At 44.0% G+C, this 21261-nt stretch overlaps 1 protein-coding gene across 4 annotated transcripts in view; it reads right to left on the bottom strand.

Moving 5' to 3' along the window:
- TRIO (trio Rho guanine nucleotide exchange factor) overlaps positions 1-21261 on the bottom strand; it is a 375250-nt gene that overhangs the window by 30492 nt on the left and 323497 nt on the right. For all 4 annotated transcript variants that reach the window (XM_070056594.2, XM_070056595.2, XM_070056598.2 and 1 more), the window contains exons 35-41: positions 16383-16675; positions 14481-14651; positions 11787-11882; positions 6715-6863; positions 4691-4757; positions 2315-2418; positions 1305-1374 (exon numbers count right to left, since the gene is read on the bottom strand). In XM_070056594.2, the coding sequence (XP_069912695.1) occupies positions 1305-1374; positions 2315-2418; positions 4691-4757; positions 6715-6863; positions 11787-11882; positions 14481-14651; positions 16383-16675 (950 nt within the window). The remainder of the gene's footprint in view (positions 1-1304; positions 1375-2314; positions 2419-4690; positions 4758-6714; positions 6864-11786; positions 11883-14480; positions 14652-16382; positions 16676-21261) is intronic.

Below are 21261 nucleotides of genomic sequence, written 5' to 3'. Positions count from 1 at the left end.
ACAAAAACTATACTTAGTACACTTGTAAATCTAGCAGACATATTCTGGAATATGAAAGAAAAAAGTCTGCCATTTTGGTACAAGAAACTGGATGTGCATGTTAATAATGAAAATTCTAGCTTTCAAGTAAAAACTAAAATTTTGGAAACATGTATAATGGTACTTCGGAAAGTTCACGTAAGACGGAATTAAAAGTAATGTTTATTTTGCTGCAAAATTTTCTGTGCATAGGAGGGATTGTTAAAAACTAATAGAAAATGCATACTATGAAAGAACTATGCAAGGACTTCAAGTGTTTTCTTCTATAAACTTTTTGAGATAGCCTCATATCTGCCACGATGAACATGACAAACTTAAAATTTGCTGAAGAGATGGATGATGATAGGAAAAAATTTGACTCTTGGACATTGTGTGATGAAATGTGTCAAGGTATAGAAGACCTGCCTAAGTCAGCGAACTGCTGTCTTTCTAATTTCCCAACACAGGGCAGCACAAGACCTGTGGGGAGACAGGCCTTGAGGCGAGACAGCTCAATGTGACAGCAAGAGAGTTCACTGAAAGGTTTTCAGATTCCATGTTGCAACTAGTTTTTTTTTTTTTTTTTTTTAAAGATTTATTCATCCGAAAGGGTTACAGAGCAACTAGCTTTTAAGAAACTATCACTTACCAGTTTTGGTATAGTATCTAAGCTATCTGTAATGATTAGAAGCGGCTATGAAAACACTGGTACCTTTGCAACTACACATATGTTAAGGATGGATTCCTTTTCATATACTTTAACCAGAAGAAACATCAAAATAGGCTGAGTGCGTAAGCAGATATGAAAATCTAGATATCCTCTATTAAGGAAGGCATGAAAGATATGCAAAAATGCAAAAATCCTTACCATGAATTTTTAAAAATACATTAATTTTTCTAAAAATAATCACAGACTTTAATATTAATACACTTAGATATGCACATGCATTTGGCTACTTTGTTAAACCCACTGCATTATAGGTACATCTTCACCAAATACTTGTCTGCCCACAGATAACCCAAAGTTTTCTGCTTCAGGCTGGGGTCTAGTGCCCTCTGGTTGACCTGTACTGTACTGCCAGCAAAGGAGCCAGCTGGGAGGGGCTAGTGACCAGGAGAGATCATCTGCACACAGAGGAGCAAAGTTCCATGTAACAGGGTACAATCTGATTTCATTCCTAACAGATGCACTCCTGCACACAAGTGATTTTCTTCTTGAATCTGACAAACTAATGACTAAATATGATAGTATCAGAACAGAATAGAGATAATGCTATTGTGCTTACGTGTTTAACAAAAAGGGATCCTAGTTTTTCTGGATCTTCAAGGCACTTCTCTAACTCTCCTAAAAAAAAGCTGAAAAGAGAGGGGGAGATATCAGAACCACTTCCAATTTGCTTTCTAATTTTAGATGCGGGTATACATTTTCAAAATAATCTATTTTTACATGAGCAATTGATATATTGTTAACAAATAAAAGAAACACAGAAACAATTCTGTTAGGCTATAAAGCAAAAAGATTCTGAATTTAAAAATACAAAGGAGAAAGAGTGTTCCTTGACTGGCAACTTGCCCTTCCTTCAGATAATTAACATTTCATCTTGTTGTTTTGAAGGATACAAGCACTAATATCCTTAGCTGAATACTGAGTGAATTTCAATGTTTCAAAGCAACTGATCATTTATTTCTGAAAACTTGGTCTTTATACTTGTGAGTTTCATATTTATTTTATGATACTTTATTTAGAGGCTCAAACTGGCTATCAGAAATAAAATACTAAAAATGTTAGTTGTGGAAGCTCTTTAAAGGTTTCTTAAACCTTCCAGTCATCCATCTGTTAAGATTAAAATTAGGTACCATAAAGGGAACAAAACAGCTGTGGGACACCTGCTCTTCATTTCTTCTGGGTTCTAGTTGTCTTTAAGATGTTTGTCTTCCATAATTATCACTTGAATCTGTTTAATATTTTATTAGCCTGCAGATTGGCATGCCAATTAATGTTCTGTTGAATTGTGTAGCATGTGAGGTTTTGCTACCCGCCCCAGCTCTGCCCCACTGTGACAGACAGAATCTCTGGTCTGTCAGAGACCAGACTGAGAAAGGGAAGAGACTTCTCCACACCATGAAATGCTACCACAAAATGTCCGGGTACATCAGTGTTTCTGCTGCTCCCAAGGCCACACAGGAGGTACGACAAAACGAACCAACAGTCTCCTTCACTGCTGGCCTGACCTGAGGTGCTTCAGCAAGTGCTGAGGCTTTGCACACGATCAAGCACGACATGGATTTTACGTACTCTCTGTGCCAGTCATAGATCTGATGGATGTTGCCAAACACAATCTTGTCTTTTCCTTTCATGTCATCGGGAACACCATCTTCTTTCATAAGTGCCATGTAGCCCTACAGTTGAACATGAAAAATAGATTTATTTCATGGAATAGGTTTGAATTAAGGAGAGGCTTAGTGACTAATAGTTACAAAGGACAATAGAGAAATACACACTGTCTTGTAATCAGCTTTTTATTTAAAAGCAAACAAAAATTCCTCCAAGAAAAATGGCCTTTCTGATTCTTGAAATATATGGTTACATTCATTGCTCTAATTTTCTCTCCCTGAAACATTCCACATTCATAGATCAAAATTCTTCTAAGCAAATGAAACAGTTTACATAAATATAAACGGATTCATATGACAAATAATCTTACCAGCTAGTAAATAGTAAATATTTGGTCTGAAATGGATTTCCTCAGTTTTCACTATTTATCTCATATAAACAGATTTTCTTTTTGCTTTGGATTATTTATAAAATCATAAGGATTCACCAATTTTTTTTTGACAGATAGAGTTATAGACAGTAAGAGACAGAGAGAAAGGTCTTCCTTCCATTGGTTCAATCCCTAAATGGCTGCCACGGCTGGCGCTGTGCTGATCCGAAGCTAGGAGCCAGGTGCTTCTTCCTGGTCTCCCATGCGGGTGCAGGGGCCCAAGCACTTGGGCCATCCTCCACTGCACTCCTGGGCCATAGCAGAGAGCTGGACTGGAAGAGGAGCAACTGGGACTAGAACACGGCACCCATATAGGATGCTGGCACCGCAGGCGGAGGATTAACCAAGTGAGCCACAGCGCTGGCCCCCAATTTTTTTATAAATTAGTTTTAAGAACTGCTGATTAAATATGTCTTTAAAGTATGGTTTAAAACTTCTATTAGGGGCCAATGCTGTGGCATAGCAGGTTAAAACCCCAGCCTGCAGCACCGGCATCCCTTATGGGTGCCAGTTTGAGACCTGGCTGCTCCACTTCTGGTCTAGGTCCCTGATAATGTGCCTGGGAAAGCAGCAGAGGATGGCCCAAGTGTTTGGGCCTCTTAACCCATGTGGAAGACCCAGAAGAACCTCCTGGCTTCTGGCTTCAGATCGGCTCTGCTCCTGCTGTTACGGCGATTTGGGGAGTGAACCAGCAGATAGAAGACCTCCCTCTCTCTACTCTCTACCTCTCTCTGTAACTCTTTCAAAATAAGTAAAAAATAAGTCTTAAAAGAAAACTTCTATTAAACTCTGCTGTAAAAGAATCTCTTAAGCATTCAAGTTACTTATTGTGTTGCCAAAGATGCCTGCAGACAATCAAGTGTGTTGAATCTCTTACACTACACAATTTTTTGTACACTTATTACTTTTAATGGGATGTATACTTCAAAGCTATTGCCTTACTCATATTTGTAAAGCTGAAATATTAAATAACATTTTATACTATGAAACAGCTTTTTGATGAGTTGACTTTATTAATATGTCCTGAACTTAACTGTAGGGATAAGTCTGGAAATGGTTCCTGATTCAGTACAAAAGGCAGTGACCTGGTTATGCCTACGCCATACCTGGCAACTTCCAGTCAATGAAAATAGTGATGCATTTCACCTGGGCAAAGCCATCAGAAAATGATCTGCTGTCACCACATGACAAAGTCTGACTTCAAGTAAACTCAGAATGGTGCTGAATCTGCAGCTGGAATTCATGGACTTTTTCAGCCAGTAATGTTTTCATTTCTGTAGTGATGCCACACTTGTGAAATAATTAAAGGCAAGGTTCCAATCTAATAAATATTATGATTGGATATAATCGTTAAAAACTCACTGGTTAAAAAAAAAGTACGTCAAGATGCACTATGCAAAAAAAAGAACTATTTAGAACTAAATACAGATTATTAAGATAAATGGCTAAATTTTATTTCTTAGAAATACTTCCTTGGGTTTCCTTTTAAGCTTTTATTTATTTTCATTTTATTTGAAAGGCAGAGAGAGAGGCATATCTTCCATCTGCTGGTTCACTCCCCAGATGCTTACAATAGCCAAAGCTCGGCTAGGCAGAAGCCAGGAGTTTGGAATTCAATCTAGGACTCTCATGTGGATGGCAGGGGTCCAAGTACTTGAGCCATCAAATGCTGCCACCCAGGTGTGCAACCTGGATCAAAAGTGGAGGAGCTGTGACTTGAACCAGGCTGGTCAATATGGGTTATGGGCACCCCAAGTGTTGTCTTAATTGTTGTATCAAACATCTGCCCCCTCAAAATGTTTTTTAAAGTTTCTGAGAAGGTATCAGTATTAAGCTGTCTAAACTGATATTTCTTTGGGACAATTCTTGGGGAGATACAAGGTTATTTAGTCTCTGATAATACGTACCTCTACCACATAGCCAAGGTCTCGTACATAGTCACGCTCTGTCTCCACTAATTCTTGCAAAACGTAGCTGGAAAGAGAAAAAAAAAACACAGAGTTTATCATATAAACTCTGTTTTCTAAATGAATTCTTTTTGTACTTGTCTTTTGTCAAAACAGATTCCTGGGACTACACAGTAATATAGTGTCGCTCCCCCTCTTCGTGGAGGAACGACACAGGACCCTGCGCTGTTCTTTCGTCTGCTCGGCCCTCCCCGGGTTTGCTGCTGGTTCTTCCCGGGTTGGCTACTATCCCTTCCACCTCCGTGGAAGGGCAGTTCCCCCTGGCCACATTCCCCACTTCCGCAGGGGAGCGGCACACCGCCGGCCGGCTCTCTCGGGGGCTGCACGGGTGTTCCTTCAGCTAGATGTTCCCCATAGATGTTCCCCATAGATGTTCCTGGTGCATGCCGTCTCTCTCCTCCTTTATAGTCCTCCTCCGCCAATCCCAACTCGGCTGCCCACACGCCGAGTACGCTGCTCTCCAATCAGGAGCAAGTCCTACAGTTAATTGGTTGAACTGGAGGCAGCTGTGCGGAAGCTGTTTACTTCTCTCCCAGCGCCATATTGTGGGAGAGCAGATGCATAGAATAAGTCTTAATTCCAGTAACTCAGTCTAGTCCGGTTTGCTCCCCACAATATAGTAACAAGTTGGTGCATCTGGGCCTTAAATTCCTCATGGTCCCAAATCACAAGTTCAAATGAATGACCCATGAACTCTCCACAAGGCAAAAGATACTGGAACACATGGGTGCCATCAGGGTGAACTGTATTCTGATGAATATATGGCAGCAAAGGGGAGCTTTTATGTAACTGTGTTTGTTACAAATGCAGGACATTACAAGAAGTAGTTTTCTTTTGTTAAAATAATTAAGTTGTTTGAAGTGCAACTGGACACCCAAGAAAACATTTTAATTCAGATGTTTAAAATCTTGGTTCTGAACCCTTCACTTGGGAGTTTTTATGTTGTGAAGTTTAGTAACTATTTAAGGCCATTCAGACTACAGAATATAATCATTTGCTCAGTACAGCAAATAATCTCAATTGGTCTGAAACGTTTCATTCATTTACTCGCTCACCCATCCAGCCATCCAGCCGTTCATCTGACCAACATCCACGTTGTACTTCCCCTGTGCCCAGCACTGAATGAAACCTGCTCTCCACTCTCATTGGCTGACAATTTTCCCTCTTCTCCCCAAAGGCAAGTTTAAACTTTCCACAGTATTTTTCAGGAGGCTTTCTTCTCAGGAATTGACAAACCCTACAACTAAAGTTATGCTACAAAAGTATGTAACTTTCTGGTACTGATTCTGATTTAAAAAAATTTTTTTTACAGGCAGAGTGGACAGTGAGAGAGAACAGAGGGAAAGGTCTTCCTTTACCGTTGGTTCACCCTCCCATGGCTGCTGCAGCCAGTGCGCTGCGGCTGGCACACTGCAATGATCTGAAGGCAGGAGCCAGGTGCTTATCCTGGTCTCCCATGCGGGTGCAGGGCCCAAGCACTTGGGCCATCCTCCACTGTACTCCCGGGCCATAGCAGAGAGCTGGACTGGAAGAGGGGCAACCGGGACAGAATCCAGTGCCCTGACCGGGACTAGAACCCGGTGTGCTGACACTGAAGGCGGAAGATTAACCTATTGAGCTGCAGCGCTGGCCTGATTCTGATTTTATGTTACCTTCTTTTACTTTCACAAATATGTATACAATAGGAAGTAAAGGCACTTCTCACCACTAGTGACAGAAGACATTCTTGTTTATAAAGTATAATATACCAATGACACAACAGCAATTGCATGTATGACTTACTGAGGCCTTCAGAGGTTCTGAGTGGGGCCCTCCCCGCTACCTTCCACTCCTCCCACATACAGTTTTCCAACAAGAGACCTCGAGTCTCTCCTCATTGGGTGAATTCAGCGACGAGTCCCATTCACGTTTTGGAAGGTGATAAAGGAGGGATGCCAGAGAGCATGAGAGCATGTTAGTCTTACTGCCTTCTCTTTAAAGAGCTGGATTTCCGTTCTTCCATCTCATCAATGGGCGAGGAGGAAGAGAGAAGGGAGTTGTCCGAAGGGTTGAAGGAAGGGCTGCTGCTGTCTCCTTGGTCAACAAGGAGTGAGCTAGGACGATCCTCCAGTGCCTGGAAGAAATGAGATTGGCAAGAATGCTCACTGCCCATGATCCACGATAGACTGGAACTGGGTAAGAAAACTTCTAGGCCAGAAAACACAGAAGATGTGTTTGTTAAATTATAAAATCAGCATGATTGTGAAATTAGATAATATTTAATGACATGACAATTTTACTATTAATAAAAAAAGTTAGAAGACCTGGATACAAGAGGAAAGGCAGAATGATGAGGAGAGTAAAACTACATTACATTAGTATTTTCTTTTCCCTATTATCAAATAATTAGACATGAAACAATTTGCTTGTGTCAGAGCATGCCCCCATTTCTGAAGGTCCTACATATTTCAAATCTTGCATTCTGATTACATTCTGGCCAAATAAAAGCAAGAGCATTTTCACAAATGTCTGGATCAGGTCAGTATAGTCCCTGGACACAGTGTGTCTGCCCCTTGTTGCTGAGTACTGTGGCCACATCAACAATCTATAAACAAGTTTGGTTTGCCTTTTGATTATCTGTGGAGTCTAGCTGAAATTAATCTCCCTCCTAAAATTTCCTTTCTCTCTCTCATATAGGAAGTACTTATAATGCTAGTCTCATTGTTTCTCCAAAACTCTCTCCCACACTGGACCTGGACTTCGGTTTCTGCAGGCCAGTGTTTTCATTGTTTAATTAATCTATGAGTTGAATATTGATAACCCCCTCTCTGGATTACTGTGAGATTACTTTCTACTTGGCATGTATTAACTTTGTTTCTCTAACACTTGTCCTCTGCTCTCCCTCATGGTAACGGACTGACTGTGACTTCAGCAGAGCTTTGGGGACACCAAGTCTGTACATGACATGCAGTTTTGTTAAACCGCACAGAGCTGTAAAACACATCAACTGCTGCTCTCATTTATGAGAAACAGGGCATTAAGTTAGTTGAGGACCAGAGTTTGATCCAAAAAACTGCATTTTTAAAAATAAACAAATAGCTATTGACCTTTACTGGAAGCAAACATTCTGCCATAAATAGCACAGAGTGCTTTGTGCTGCTCCGATCAGGTCATTGTTTGACAGAGGGGCTCCAGGCTGGGAGTGAGGGGAGGAGTGAGGCTGTCTCCCATCTGGCCAGCTGACGCTTGTTAGATTGAATTCTGTTCACTTGAACAGTGAGAACAGAAAGAAAAGAAAGAAAAAGGTTCCAGATGTTCCCCTTAGGCAGAGGAAGGAGTGAGGCAGTAATGTTATGGCTGGTTGGATGTCCCTGGGGGTCCTGTCTTCTACACCCAGGAATGGCTGGCTGGACGGGAAACAATGGTGTCTCAAGGCTCCCTTGGATGCTTGTGCTCAGACATGATGTGTCCTGACCAAGGTGGGGACAGATGCACTGACAAGAATGCAGTCCTGACCACAGCCACACGTTCTTGTTCCAGTCATGCCATTCACTCTCTCTCCATGCTGCCCAAGTGCCTATTACACAAATGTGTTTAAGTGAAAAGGCTCTCACCAGGAAAATACTGCCGCTAGACACCTGTACTGGGACTTGGCAGAATGAGGATGATTATTTGTATTTGCCAAACTCTCCGGGTTTGGTTATCTTTCGTGGGTAGGTCCTTTCCAATTTTCTCTATTCCTTTTATGAGGATAGTTCTGCACAGATACTCTATTTTTTCTGAGGTTAGTTTCATTAACTCGTACTATCTTAGGAAACTGCCCATTTTTACCCAGATTTCAAAGAGTTCAAAAATGTTTGAATTTCATCTGTTCATTCCTCCCTTATGCTTTATTGTGTGATTTGTGCTTTCCATTCTCTTGAAAAGGTTGTCTAGTACCTGTATTTATTTAAAAAACAAATTTTTGGGGGCTGGCACCGTAGCTCACTTGGTTAATCCTCTGCCTGCGGTGCTGGCATCCCATATGGGCACCGGGTTCTAGTCCTGGTTGCTCCTCTTCCAGTCTAGCTCTCTGCTGTGGCCTGGGAAGGCAGTGGAGGATGGCTCAAGTGCTTTGGCCCCTGCACCCATGTCGGAGACCAGGAAGAAGTACCTGGCTCCTGGCTTCAGATCAGCATAGCTCCGGCCGTGGTGGCCATTTGGGGGATGAACCAATGAAGGAAGACCTTTCTCTCTGTCTCTCCCTCACTGTCTAACTCTATCTGTCAAATAAATTAAAAAAAAAAAAAAACACAAATTTTTGGTTGTATGTACTATTCTATTGTTTTCTAACTCACTACTTTCTGCTTTCATCCCTACAATTAATGCCTTATTTTTCTTTGGTTTATTTTGTTGTTCTTATTATATCTGTAATTATATGTTACTCTGATTTTCATTGTTTCTTGTATCTCCCTTTATATCTTGGTCAATGAAGAGAAGAAAACCCCAAAGCTAAGTTCAAATAGTCACTGTGGCAAGAGGCTACTATTACTCTATCTATTGCCAATGCCCAGAAAAGATGAACAACCTTTAAAATATCCAGTTTCACTAAAAATATGGAGGTAGGATGGGAAAAACTTCCAGGAGACAGGCTTTAGTGTGGCTTTTGTTTGTTACACTGAATTCTTAGCTTTTACAGGAAGATAGGTTCAGTTCCTTGTATAAAACAATACCTAACAGTTGAACATCCCTTTCCCTCTCTTTGCCAATCCAAAAAATTAATATGTAACTTCCAATAAACAATTCAGTGTTCAAATCTAATTATAATATATAATTATAAAGGTGCTACAGCTTGGCTTCAGCCTGGCCCAGCCCCAGCCATTGAGGCCATTTGGGGAGTGAATCAGCAGATGGAAGATCTCTTTCTCTTTCCTTCTCTTTCTTTATATCTCAGCCATTCAAAAAAAAAAAAAAAAAAAAGAATAGCATTTGAGGGGCTGGCATTGTGGTGCAGTGGGTTAAGCTGCCACCTGCAATGCTGGCACTCCATTTGAGCACTGGCCAGTCCCAGTTGCTCCACTTCAAGTCCGGCTCCCTGCTAATGTGCTAGAGACAGCAGCAGAAGATGGTCCAAGTACTTGGGCACCTGCACCCACTTGGGAGACTTGGATGAAGCTCCTTGCTCCTGCCTCACCTAGTCCCCACTGTGGTTGCCATTAGGAGAGTGAACCAGCAGATAAGAGATCTCTGTCTGCCTCTCTCTCTCTGACTCTGACTTTCAAATTAACAAATCCTTAAAAATAAAAAAGAATACAATTTGATCAAATCCAATACTGCAAATTTATTCTACAGACATAATCATATACATGGACACTTATAATAGTGAAAAACTGGAAACAAATATATATAGTAAGGGTTTGTCAGGCAGAGTTAGACAGTAAGAGAGAGAGAGACAGAGAGAAAGGTCTTCCTTCTGTTGGTTCACCCCACAAATGGCTGCCACGCTGCGCCAATCTGAAGCCAGAAGTCAGGAGCCAGGTGCTTCCTCCTGGTGTCCCATGCAGGAGCAGGGCCCAGGCACTTGGGCCATCCTCAACTGCCTTCTCGGGCCACAGCAGAGAGCTGGACTAGAAGAGGAACAACTGGGACAGGACTGGTGCCCCAACCGGGACTAGAACCTGTGGTGCCAGCGCCGCAGGCGGAGGATTAGCCTAGTGAGCCGTGGCGCCGGCCTGTTTAAATATATTATAGTATAATCATAGCTTCCTGTGTGCCTCAGTTTCTTAATCTGTAAAGTAGGATAATAAAAGAAAGCACATGCTCCCTCACGGGGATGTTGTAGGAGTATATAAATTAATGCATGCTCAACACTTAGAATAGTGGTTGATTTAGAGTAAGTCCTCAGTGGTATTATTATCACATAATGAAATACACAGTTAATTGATGAAATGATACACAGTTATTAAGAGAAAAGAGGTAATCTCATGTCCTGACATGAGAAGATCCTATGTTGTCTGAGTCAGACACAGAGCACGAACACGTACACACCCTCCACATAAGGGTGCCCCAGCAAGGAGCCTGTAGGAAAACATATCAAGCTGTTCTCAGTGGTTGCCTCTGAGTTTTCCTTTGGGAGGGTGGCTTTTAAAAGATCCAACACCTGTACAGGGGCAGTAGGACACTCTAGCCTAAAAACTTGTTACAATCAGTGTCATTTCCATTGCATAGGAAAACCAAAGAAACAAATTAATTGATTTAAATCCATTAGAAGCAATGCATGCCCGTCTAACTTCAAAGAATCAATATTTGTTTTGAGGCTTTTATTGAGTGAATTCATGTTGACTAACCAGCAAAACAAAGGCCATTAAGAAAATAAAACCATTAAATAATAAACAAAAGATTGGAGAGCCAGCAAAAGAAAGCTGTGAATGTGTCTGTGAATACAACGACTCTGGAGGCACCTTTGACAGGACTGCTGATGACCACACTTGGCTATGCCTGCAATCGCCTTGCCCCAAGAGAGGGGTACCCTCAGCTCCAGGGAGAGAGGAAACCTCTGGAATATCCTGCCTGAGCTATGACTGAGACCTGGGGTGGGGACTCTGGGGCATGCAGTGGCTTGCTCTTTGTAGAGGCAAGCCACTAGCGTCAGCCAGGTAAGCAGTGGACCAACTGTTAGTGGCCGAGCCCAAATAGAAACTCTGCCACAGAGGCTCAGGTTGAGTGGCCACAGTTGGCCATTCTCCGCATGCATCATCACGCATCACCGCTGAGAGAAGTCAGCACTGCCTGCGTTGACTCCACTGGGAGAGGAAACTGATGCCTGAACCCTGCAGTACGCACCTCTTCCCTTGGCTGACTTGAATCTGTGGCCTTTCATGTAATAACCCACAACTGTGGGAGTGACAGCTTTTCTGAGTTCTCTGAGTCCTTCAAACAAGTTAGTGAACCTGAAGTTGATGCGTATACCAAAGCCACATTCTGCAGGTCAGAGTAATACACGACCAGGGGCAAGGCCGCCAGCAAGGAGCACATGTGAACACCTTCCAAGCCCAAGACTTGGTGTGGGAAGCCTTACCATCTTGCTTTTCACGAGCTCCTCGATTGCACTGACAAGCTCAGCCGCACTCGGTGTTTCGGAGCTGGTTGGACGCACTAACAACCGAGATGAGGCCTGTGGAAGTGAAGAAAAAGAGGGGGGAGGGGAGGCCTCCTGTTAGTAAGTGGACACTTAGAAAATTCCTCTGCAAGCTCCGTCTCTTTTTAAAAAGTAATTCCAGACAGAAAGACCACAAGTTTGTCTTTGTTTGAATTTATTTAAAATCGTCCTTTTAAATTTACAATATTCTGACATGAAACATTAAATAAAACCTGTCTGGGATACATGTGGAAAGCAGACAGTGTCTGTTTTCAATCCGCAGTCAAGTAACATCACCATGTTTCTCAGAGAGGTGACTGGGCAGGGGTATCCTAACCGTAACTTTCCCAACTGCTGGCTAGGCTCTAGGTCAAGGAGAAAAAAACAGAATCTGATCAACAGAAGAATGAGAGGCTGGAGGGCTCAACAGCGAGTCCTTAAATAATCAGGAAACAAAACAAGATACTAAAAATGGCTTACTGTGTTTATGGGATTAAGAAAGTAAGAAATGAGAAAGAAAAGGAAAGGAGCCAGGGTACGGTGACCAGACAGGGAGGAGAGGGGGACAAGCTCACCATTTTCTGTGCCATCCATTTCCCCAATGATTAGTGCAGAGTACGGAAGAGCTGAGGCCTCACAAGCTATCAGATGCCACTTATGGCTAGAATCAAGGGCGTAAAGGGGTTGACAATAAGGAAATCTGGGGGAGGGGCTACTGAGTTCAAGTTTCAGTAATTAGCAAACAGTGTGTTTGCAGATTACTTGCACCATTAATTAACTGGGAATTAGAAGGGGGTGTAATATGAACCTTGTTTCATATTAGGGACAGCAGACATGCATGCGACACATGGCCAGCTGTTCTCGTGATGCATTTCTCACGACAGACAGGTACAGATTCATATGTTTACAACAAGGCTGTTACAAATGTGGGTCAAAATATGTACTTTGCAAAACAAACGTTTGTCTAATGAAATTTGGAATATGGGGTGAAGAAAGCAAAGGAAAAGAAAAGTCAAATGGAAAGGTATGGAAACTGAGCCAAAACAGACACAGAGCACAAATCAACATAATGCTGCAGCGGAGTTCACAGAAAGAGAAAACAAAACAAAACAAAAAATTAGTCACAAGATAATATACTGTCATGGAACATCACTACAGATTTTTGTAAATGAAGAATCGCCATTGATACCCAGTGAGATAACATAATACCCAATGACATAACACAATTACCAATAAATGACTCCAGCAATCAGAAGAATATATGCAATTCATACTTTCAATGGGAAAAAATATGTCCTTGTCTGATGAGTAAGTCAATAGGGCCCAGTCCCTTACTCTCAGCATAAACACCCAGATCTAATAAATTTCAATTTTCTGCTTTGAAAAACAGTATAGTTTAGAGGGTGACCAAACAGCTCAGGAGTTGGGAAAACCACACAGCCCCTATTTCCTGGCTTGTTACTGCATGTGAGGGGGCTGAGGCCCCCTCAGCTCAGGTTCCTGCTGCTTTTCCTCTCCCCTCAGTGTGGTGCCTGCACATCATATACACATGAGATGCTGGGATGCAACCTCTATGCTAGGTTCTGTAGCTCACAGCACTCTTACTGTGGACTGCGTGGACAGCACTCTTGTGTCACAAAGAGACACAAGAGTGCTGTGGCAATGCATGCTGAGTGCAAAGACTAATGTGAGATGGGGCGTGACCTTGCAGCTGTGGCAGGTCCTGGGTCATAAAACACAGGAAAACTGACCTACTAAGTTACTGTGTCTAAAATTACAAGGGAGTTAGTGAAGGAAAAAAGGCAAAGAATGGAAGAAAAAAATGTTGAAAACACATCTATTTTAGTCAGAAAACCTAGTTACTGCAAAAAAAAAAAAAAAAAGCCACCAATGATAATTTCTAGCATGATTTCCAACACCTTACAATTTTCAGGGGGCACAGTGGGACCAGAATGTTAGAGAGGACTGCAAGCTCATTTATCAGGTTTCCATTCTGATATTTTACTTTTAGGGTCTTACAATTGGGATGTACAAAACGATTTTAGATTATAAGAACTCAAGAAAAAATAATTGGTTGGCTTGAAGCTGGTGTCTGTATCCTAAGAGGAGGCTCTCAGCATTCAAGAGATTGCTATGCTCGGATAACTATGCCCTGTCCTGATCCTACAAACTAATGTACGTCACGCTGGACAAGGTAACTGGACCACAACTAAGTCTTGCTTTAAAACAAAAACTGTGTGTAAAACCATCTCACAGAGGGAGCCAGAGGGCCTACTATTCATCTTCTGCCACATGCAGGCAAACTTCTGGGGTTTTTCTGATTGTTCTCTGAAGGACTCTAATCAATATATTAGGAAACTAAAAATTACATTAAAAGTAGCAATTACTGAAGCACTATTAAAAATACATTCAATATAATTATATGCAAAAGACTGCACATATTGGCCTACTGCTTATTCTCAAAGGATTTGTCATTCATACTTTTGGGTAGAACGGCTGCCTGTGCCTGCGAAAGCACCAGGCCACCCAGAGACTGTCTGTCCCATAGAGTCTCCTATCTTCTGCGATGTGGCTGGAGTGGAGCAGTTCCTGAAAGGGTGACTGCCCTGGCACAGGCATCCCAGGCCCCCTTACCTTGTCATCCTGCGAGTCTGGCTGGAGGAGGCTGTGCTGCTGGATGGCCATGGGCGGGGGCAGGGGCACGGCATCAGCCCCCTCCTCCCCTTCTTCTTCGCCGCAGCTCTGCATGCCCGAGGAGGAGGATTTCGAGAGTGTGCCACTGCTGAGACCCTCGTTCCGGCCCCTCTGAAATCAAGTCAACATTTGCTCGTTGCATTCCAGACCACTGACTGCCAATGGCATGGGCCCTAGACCCTGATGAGGATGGACAGTGGGATGGCAGAAACCAGGAAAAGTTCTTTTTGACCTTAATGGCAACTTTTCATTCCCAGCCTGCTCACTAGATGAGACACAGCCATGAAGGTGTTCTTTGAGGTGCTGCCAATCACCCACGAGGCTCTGAACACACCTCATCTTCAAGAAACCAACAACAACAAAACAGTTTGAAAACTTGCACTATGCCCCTCATGTTCATTCACTTCCTTAGGTCAAGCTGGTTTCAGGATTGGTACCTTGCTAAAGGAAAAATCACTGAGAAAATGAGGGCATAAAGAAAAATGCAAACTGAGATGCATTTTATGAATCTGTATTTTATTTTATTTTATTTTATTTTATTTTATTTTATTTTACAGGCAGAGTGGACAGAGAGAGAGAGAGAGAGAGAGAGAAAGGTCTTCCTTTTGCCGTTGGTTCACCCTCCAATGGCCGCCGTGGCCGGTGCGCTGTGGCCGGTGCACCGCGCCTATCTGAAGGCAGGAGCCAGGAGCCGGGTGCTTCTCCTGGTCTCCCATTGGGTGCAGGGCCCAAGCACTTAGGCCATCCTCCACTGCCCTCCCGGGCCACAGCAGAGAGCTGGCCTGGAAGAGGGGCAACCGGGACAGAATCCGGTGCCCCGAATGGGACTAGAACGCGGTGTGCCGGCGCCATTAGGCGGAGGATTAGCCTATTGAGCTGCGGCGCCGGCCATGAATCTGCATTTTAAGCATCCTATTCATTTACCTCTGTTCTTGCTTTTAGGGGAATAACTGTTCCACCCAGAGGACACAGATTTACAAAACAGACTCTTTCGGGCCTAAGGGCCCACACAGCACAGTGAAAATGGAGAAAACACACATCTGTCCGGTACATGAAATGACACAAAGCTAGTCCTGTCTCTCCTTGCTCTGCTGTTTGAGCTTGTGTGGGATTTGGGTGTGGGGGGTCCAAGTTAAAACTCTGGAGGCCTCTGACACCTCCTGTGCTAAAGGCTATCTGGAGGATCACCAAAGAATTCTGTTTTCTGCAGTGTAATTTAAAACCCGTCTGGAGAAAAGGAAATAGAAAAAAATTTCTGGCTTACCTACAGCATTGTACCTTTGGTGACATGGGAACAACCCAGTGTTACTTGGTCGGCAAGGCAGGTTAACCTGATGTTTTCCGCTCAGGATAAGTATAAGTGTAAATCTTGGGGAAAAATAACTGGAGGATGTAAATCTACTATAAATCTTGCCAGATTAAGACTGGGCTTTCTATGTGAAATCTTCTAGTGTTTAGCACTAACCTCAGGGCCTGCTCCCATCTTCTGCAACACAACCCAGGGCCTGGGGCCTTGCCACGAGGTGGAGTGAGCAGAGAGGGCTGCAGCCCAGAACTTCCTACTCAGCAGCCTGGGAGAGTGCAGAAGCCCTGTGTGATCTGACCAGGTTCACTGAGGAGCAGCTGTCCAGTCATCTTTTAAGCTGTTCTCGCTTAACTGCACAGCATGCTAAGCAAAGACGTGAATGAGGACATCTGATGCTGCTGTGTCCAGCGAAACACAGAGAACAGCACAAGATTAGTCCGTTCCTAAGACAAGCAGCTAGTCCTGCAACTTGAAAGAAAACTCAGAAAAGCACATGTTGGGAGCATCCTTTGGCCTCCCCTGGTTTAGGGACATACCTCTTCCACGGTCTCGTCCTGCGGAGTGGCGGCGCTGTCGTCGGAGTCCTTCTGTGAGCCAGCGTCGGCGCTCTTGCGGACCTCCCTGCTCTTCTTGTGCTTGTGAGCCAGCTTCTTTACGTGCCCATCGGCCTTGCCGCTGCTGAGCCGCCGCACAGGGCTGGTGAGCCACTTGCGCAGGGTGTTTCCTGGCCGCTTGGGGCCTGGTGAACTCTGGACCCCGATCATGTGGGGCTGCAGGGATGCGACGGAAGCAGGAGGACTGGCATCGTTACTGGACACGGACAACGAGTCTGGTGGGATGAGAACAAAGAGGGAGCTTTACTAATGATGTGCAGTCACTCCCGGGGCCAAAGGTCATGCCATCTGCTGCCCGTGTTAGTCCCCCACATTGTGTGGGAAGCTCAGTTGGATCCCAGAAGCTTTGCCTGTTGGCTTTACAAGATTGAGCCAATCCTTCTCTCTCACAGACACACTTCTTAAAGTTTATCAAACCTGGGTTTTTGCCAGATACGAGTTTTCTCAAGATGCACTGTGCCTCCAGAGACATCTGAATCACCAATCCTGAGTGCCAGCAGCACCATCGTGATAGAAGTGTCACAAATCATTTACAGTATCACAGACACTAAAGGACACACTCATAAAATTATCTTTGCCCATTTCCTTGATCAGTAAAAGCCAAGAAGACAATTTTAAAGAAAAATATGTTTTAGCTACATAAACAGACATACTTATCTGTTTGAAAAATGTGTTCATTTGACCCATAGCCAGCAAATACAACGTTGTAATTGCAACTATAAAAAATAGCACAGATTTGCCCTGGCCAGACTTTGTCACATACAACACCCAGCTGGAGACACCAGTAGCCATGGAAGAAGGCACAGCAGGGTGGTCACCTGGAGAGCCAGGTCAGCAGCTGGACCACACAGGTCCATGGCGGCTTCACCTGCAGCCTCCACAAAGTCATCTGTCATGTTGGGACAGACACATCAAAGAGGGACACAAAGCAACAGCATGTTTTAAAATCAATCAGAGGAGAAGGAGTCTTCCTCAAACAGTCAAAATATCTTACAGAAATCATATCCAAACCAAGCTTCTCAGTGGATCTTAAAAATTAAATGCAGTCCACGCTGGGTTGATGACTGCTCTGCAACAGCAGACCTGACAGACTCACGGAGATATGCGAGGTGCTGCTTCCCAACCTGAAAACAGCCGCGCACACTGTGCGGCCCCCTTCCCAAGAACGTGAGGAAAGGCTCCAGCACCGTGACAGGGACCAAAATGCTTTAGTTGGAATGAGGAAGGTCACAGTCAGCCACTATGCTTGCTATTTTCTTAAATCTTTTTTAGTCTTAAAAATACACTAAAACGAACCTTTGGAAACAGTCTTTCACTCAGACACAGGACTAATGAAGCAGATTCCCCTCTGCGGCACTGGAGACCACCGGGTACTGCGGTCAGAAGTTTCAGCAGAGCCCACGCCTGGGGCCATGACGCAATGTCCAGTAACCAGCAGGTGCCCACTACATGCTCCAGACGCCAGGATTAGACAGTGGTGCCCGTCTAACTGCCATCCCACACTTTCCTCCACCCACGGTGCAGGTTGGTACAGGGTATAATTTTCGTAAATAGATAATGTGTTTTCAGGAGAAATCAGTCATTCTTAGAAATGTATTTATTTTCTCAGAGGCAGACTTTGGTTCAAAACAAACCAGTATCTGTTAAAGAGTAATCACCACCACTGTGCTCTTCCCCCATGGATGCATGTATGTTACATGTGTGTATGGTACATTTAAGTATATTTTTTTCACAATACTTTAAATTTACTTTTAAATGAAGAGTTATTAAACATTTCCACACCAGTCTCATTTTTCCTAGGAACAATCTGGATGAGGTAGGATAGAATGACATCATCAAGTCAACCTTATTCCTAGGAACCTTCTTGGGTGCTCGCTTGGGTTAAAGGGCAAGTGAGGGAGACACAGTCCCCAGCCTCAGGCACTCTTGATGTAGTGACAACAGGAAGGACAAATGAAAGTGAGGGTTTGGATAATCACAGGCAGATGGTAATTTATTCAACTAGTATTTTATTTTTAGCATCAACTATTAGCAGGACACTGTGCTCTGCAGCAGGTGGCAGATTTCAGAGTCGTTTTACCGGGTTGTGACTCAGTGCCAAGCACAGCACTTGCACTGGACAGAGATAAATAACCACTTGTTTCTTCAGCCATGAGACCTACCACAGAGTGTTTTCTGGATCGCAGGATTATCAGATACTACAGGCAAGGTACAAACCTAGATAGGGGTTAAGAAGATGGAGACACAGGAGGGGGCGGATCACGGAAGACTTCCCGGAGGAAGCCCCAGTGCTGCCTCTGAGCGAATCCCATAGTATGAGATCAAGAGGAAGTAAGCTCCACAAGGCAGGGGGCCCCCTCTGCCCTGTGACCTGATATGCTCACAGTGCCTGGCATATAGTACATGTACGTTAAGAACTGAGCTGCAGAATCAGAAATCACCAGCTTAAAGAAACAGGGCAAGCTGAGTCACAGCCCATAGTTTAAGAACAGCTATTGCTTTGGCAAATACTCGCGAGGCTGAATAGCTACACAGGACAAAGAACCATGGAGGTGGCATATGGTAGAGGCAGAGACAACCTGTCAGGCTTGAGATGTGAGGTCTCACCAATAGATCCCTGTTGTTTCTCAGATGAAATGAAGGGGGCAAGAAAAAGACCCAGGCCCGTTTACTTTAATCACGTTCATGAGAACAGGAAAACCTCCACGCCAATAAATCAATCCACAGATGTTTCTGAGCCTAAAAGTGAGACTCTGAGGGGATTTGGCATGGGAGCAACACAGCACAGACTAGGAACCCTAAGTGAGACAAGGTGGGGAACTGTGACATGGTCCCTTTGTCCACCCAGACTGGCAGTGATGGAAGAGGGTACGTGCAGTGTAGGCAGGGAAGCCCTGATGCATACAGATCCTTCCACTGTTCAGCAGACCCTGTGGGCCTCTGCATGCAGCATAGCACGAACCACAGTCAATTAATAATGCTTTGTGGACCCAGCTGGCCATACAAGGATGATTCTCAGGGCACTTTAGCCTAGCCTGGGAAAGGAGTTGGTGGTTGTACAAATGGCTCAAAAAGAAAAAGAAATGAGACACGTCACTTCCCAGCTTCTTTCTGTGAGCTCAGCTGTGCAGGATTTGGTTCTCTGCCCTTTGGGAAGCAGGTTCAAAAGCGATTTCCTGCTCCCCTGACAAGTCAAGCATTAGAAACATGGCTGCAGCCTCAACAGTCCATCCTAGAACCAGGAAGGAACTGAGATGCCCGATGCAGTGCCTCAGATGAACATGAACAATTCTGCGCACTGCTCCTGGGGAGCCAGTGAGCAGTTCTCTTCCTGATTTCCTACGGAGCAAGTCATGGAGGTGATGTTATTTCATGTCAATGGAATATTCTATTAGAAAGATGCCAGCAGCAGTCACAAACAAAAATGTTTTGTAGAATTATTTCACTTTGAAAAACATCTTGTTTCAGAAGTCTGAAAATGCAGGCAGAAAATGTCCTTGTATGTCTCTGAGCTTGACGGAGATTCTGTCTGGTGCAAATCTGATGCATGTCATAATTTTGGTGATCAGCAATAAAAAAACAAGCAAAACAAAAGTAAAAAAATCTAATTATTGTTTGTTTTTAGTAATGCTCAATTTTTCATGCGACTAGACTCTGAAAAAATAAATTATATTTTTTCTTTTCTCTATAGCAATTCCTTTTGCATGAATCAATAGATTATAACTGCAAATGTGCTCTTTGCTGGGTTGTGCCATAAATTAGAAGTTTAAAAAGCTTCAAAAAATTTTTTAAAGATTTATTTATTTATTTGAAAGTCAGAGTTACACAGAGAGGAGAGGCAGAGGCAGAGGGAGAGAGAGAAAGAGGGAGAGAGAGGTCTTCCCTCCGTCAGCTCAGTCCCCAATTGGCTTCAATGGCCAGAGCTGTGCCGACCTGAAGCCAGGAGCCAGGAGCTTCTTCTGGGTCTCCCATGCAGGTGCAGGGGCCCAAGGACTTGGGACATCTTCTACTGCTTTCCCAGGCCAGGGCAGAGAGCCGGATCGGAAGTGGAGCAGCCGGGCCTTGAACCGGCATCCATATGGGATGCCAGTGCTTCAGGCCAGGGCATTAACCTGTTGTACCACAGCGCTGGCCCCTCAAACTTTTTCAACTTAGTACAATCACTATGCCTGTTACCATGAAGAACAGACTTTGCCCATTGGACCAGACCTGCTCTGCTGCAAATTTTGAATTAAATCACAAGTTCTGGTATTGCTAGTGGAATTAAGGCCTCCAATAGCAGTGGGCATAAAATAAGCACACAGCTTTAGAACTGTTTGCTCTCTTGGGAAAGATCTTGAGTCACTGGCAGCACACACATGTGTTTCCCAGAAGAGGCCCTGGTAGCGGCTGACACAGGAATGGGCTGTCCACACTGGAGCCAGAGCACACAGTGCAGACATTAGCCTTGCACAGGGCATGCAAGCTCCTGCCCTCCAGCACAGTGCCCTCACCTTTTCCCTGGGGATCTGTGCAAGGAGGGGACTCCCTAGAAGCAGAATGTCTGCACAACCAGCCCACGAATCCATCTTCCTACTGGGGTAGCGTCTGCCTGGAGAGGAAGTCAACCATGACCCTTAGGCTCCAGGTTTCGTGTGGGTGGGCACCATGTCTGGCTTGTTTACAGGGACACGCCCAGCTGCTAACAGGCTGCCTGGAATAGCATTAGAGCTTAGTAAGTGGGTATATGTTGAATAAATGACAAACAGGTGAGTGAACCAACCAGCTACAAACTATTTCTCAGTTTCCCTTCCCCAGCCTA

The sequence above is a fragment of the Oryctolagus cuniculus genome, chromosome 14, assembly GCF_051225735.1.
Source record: "Oryctolagus cuniculus isolate XC-2025 breed Fujian yellow rabbit chromosome 14, ASM5122573v1, whole genome shotgun sequence".
NCBI lineage: Eukaryota > Metazoa > Chordata > Mammalia > Lagomorpha > Leporidae > Oryctolagus > Oryctolagus cuniculus.
The sequence above is the reverse complement of the archived record's forward strand: the minus strand, read 5'-3'. Positions and strand labels throughout refer to the sequence as shown.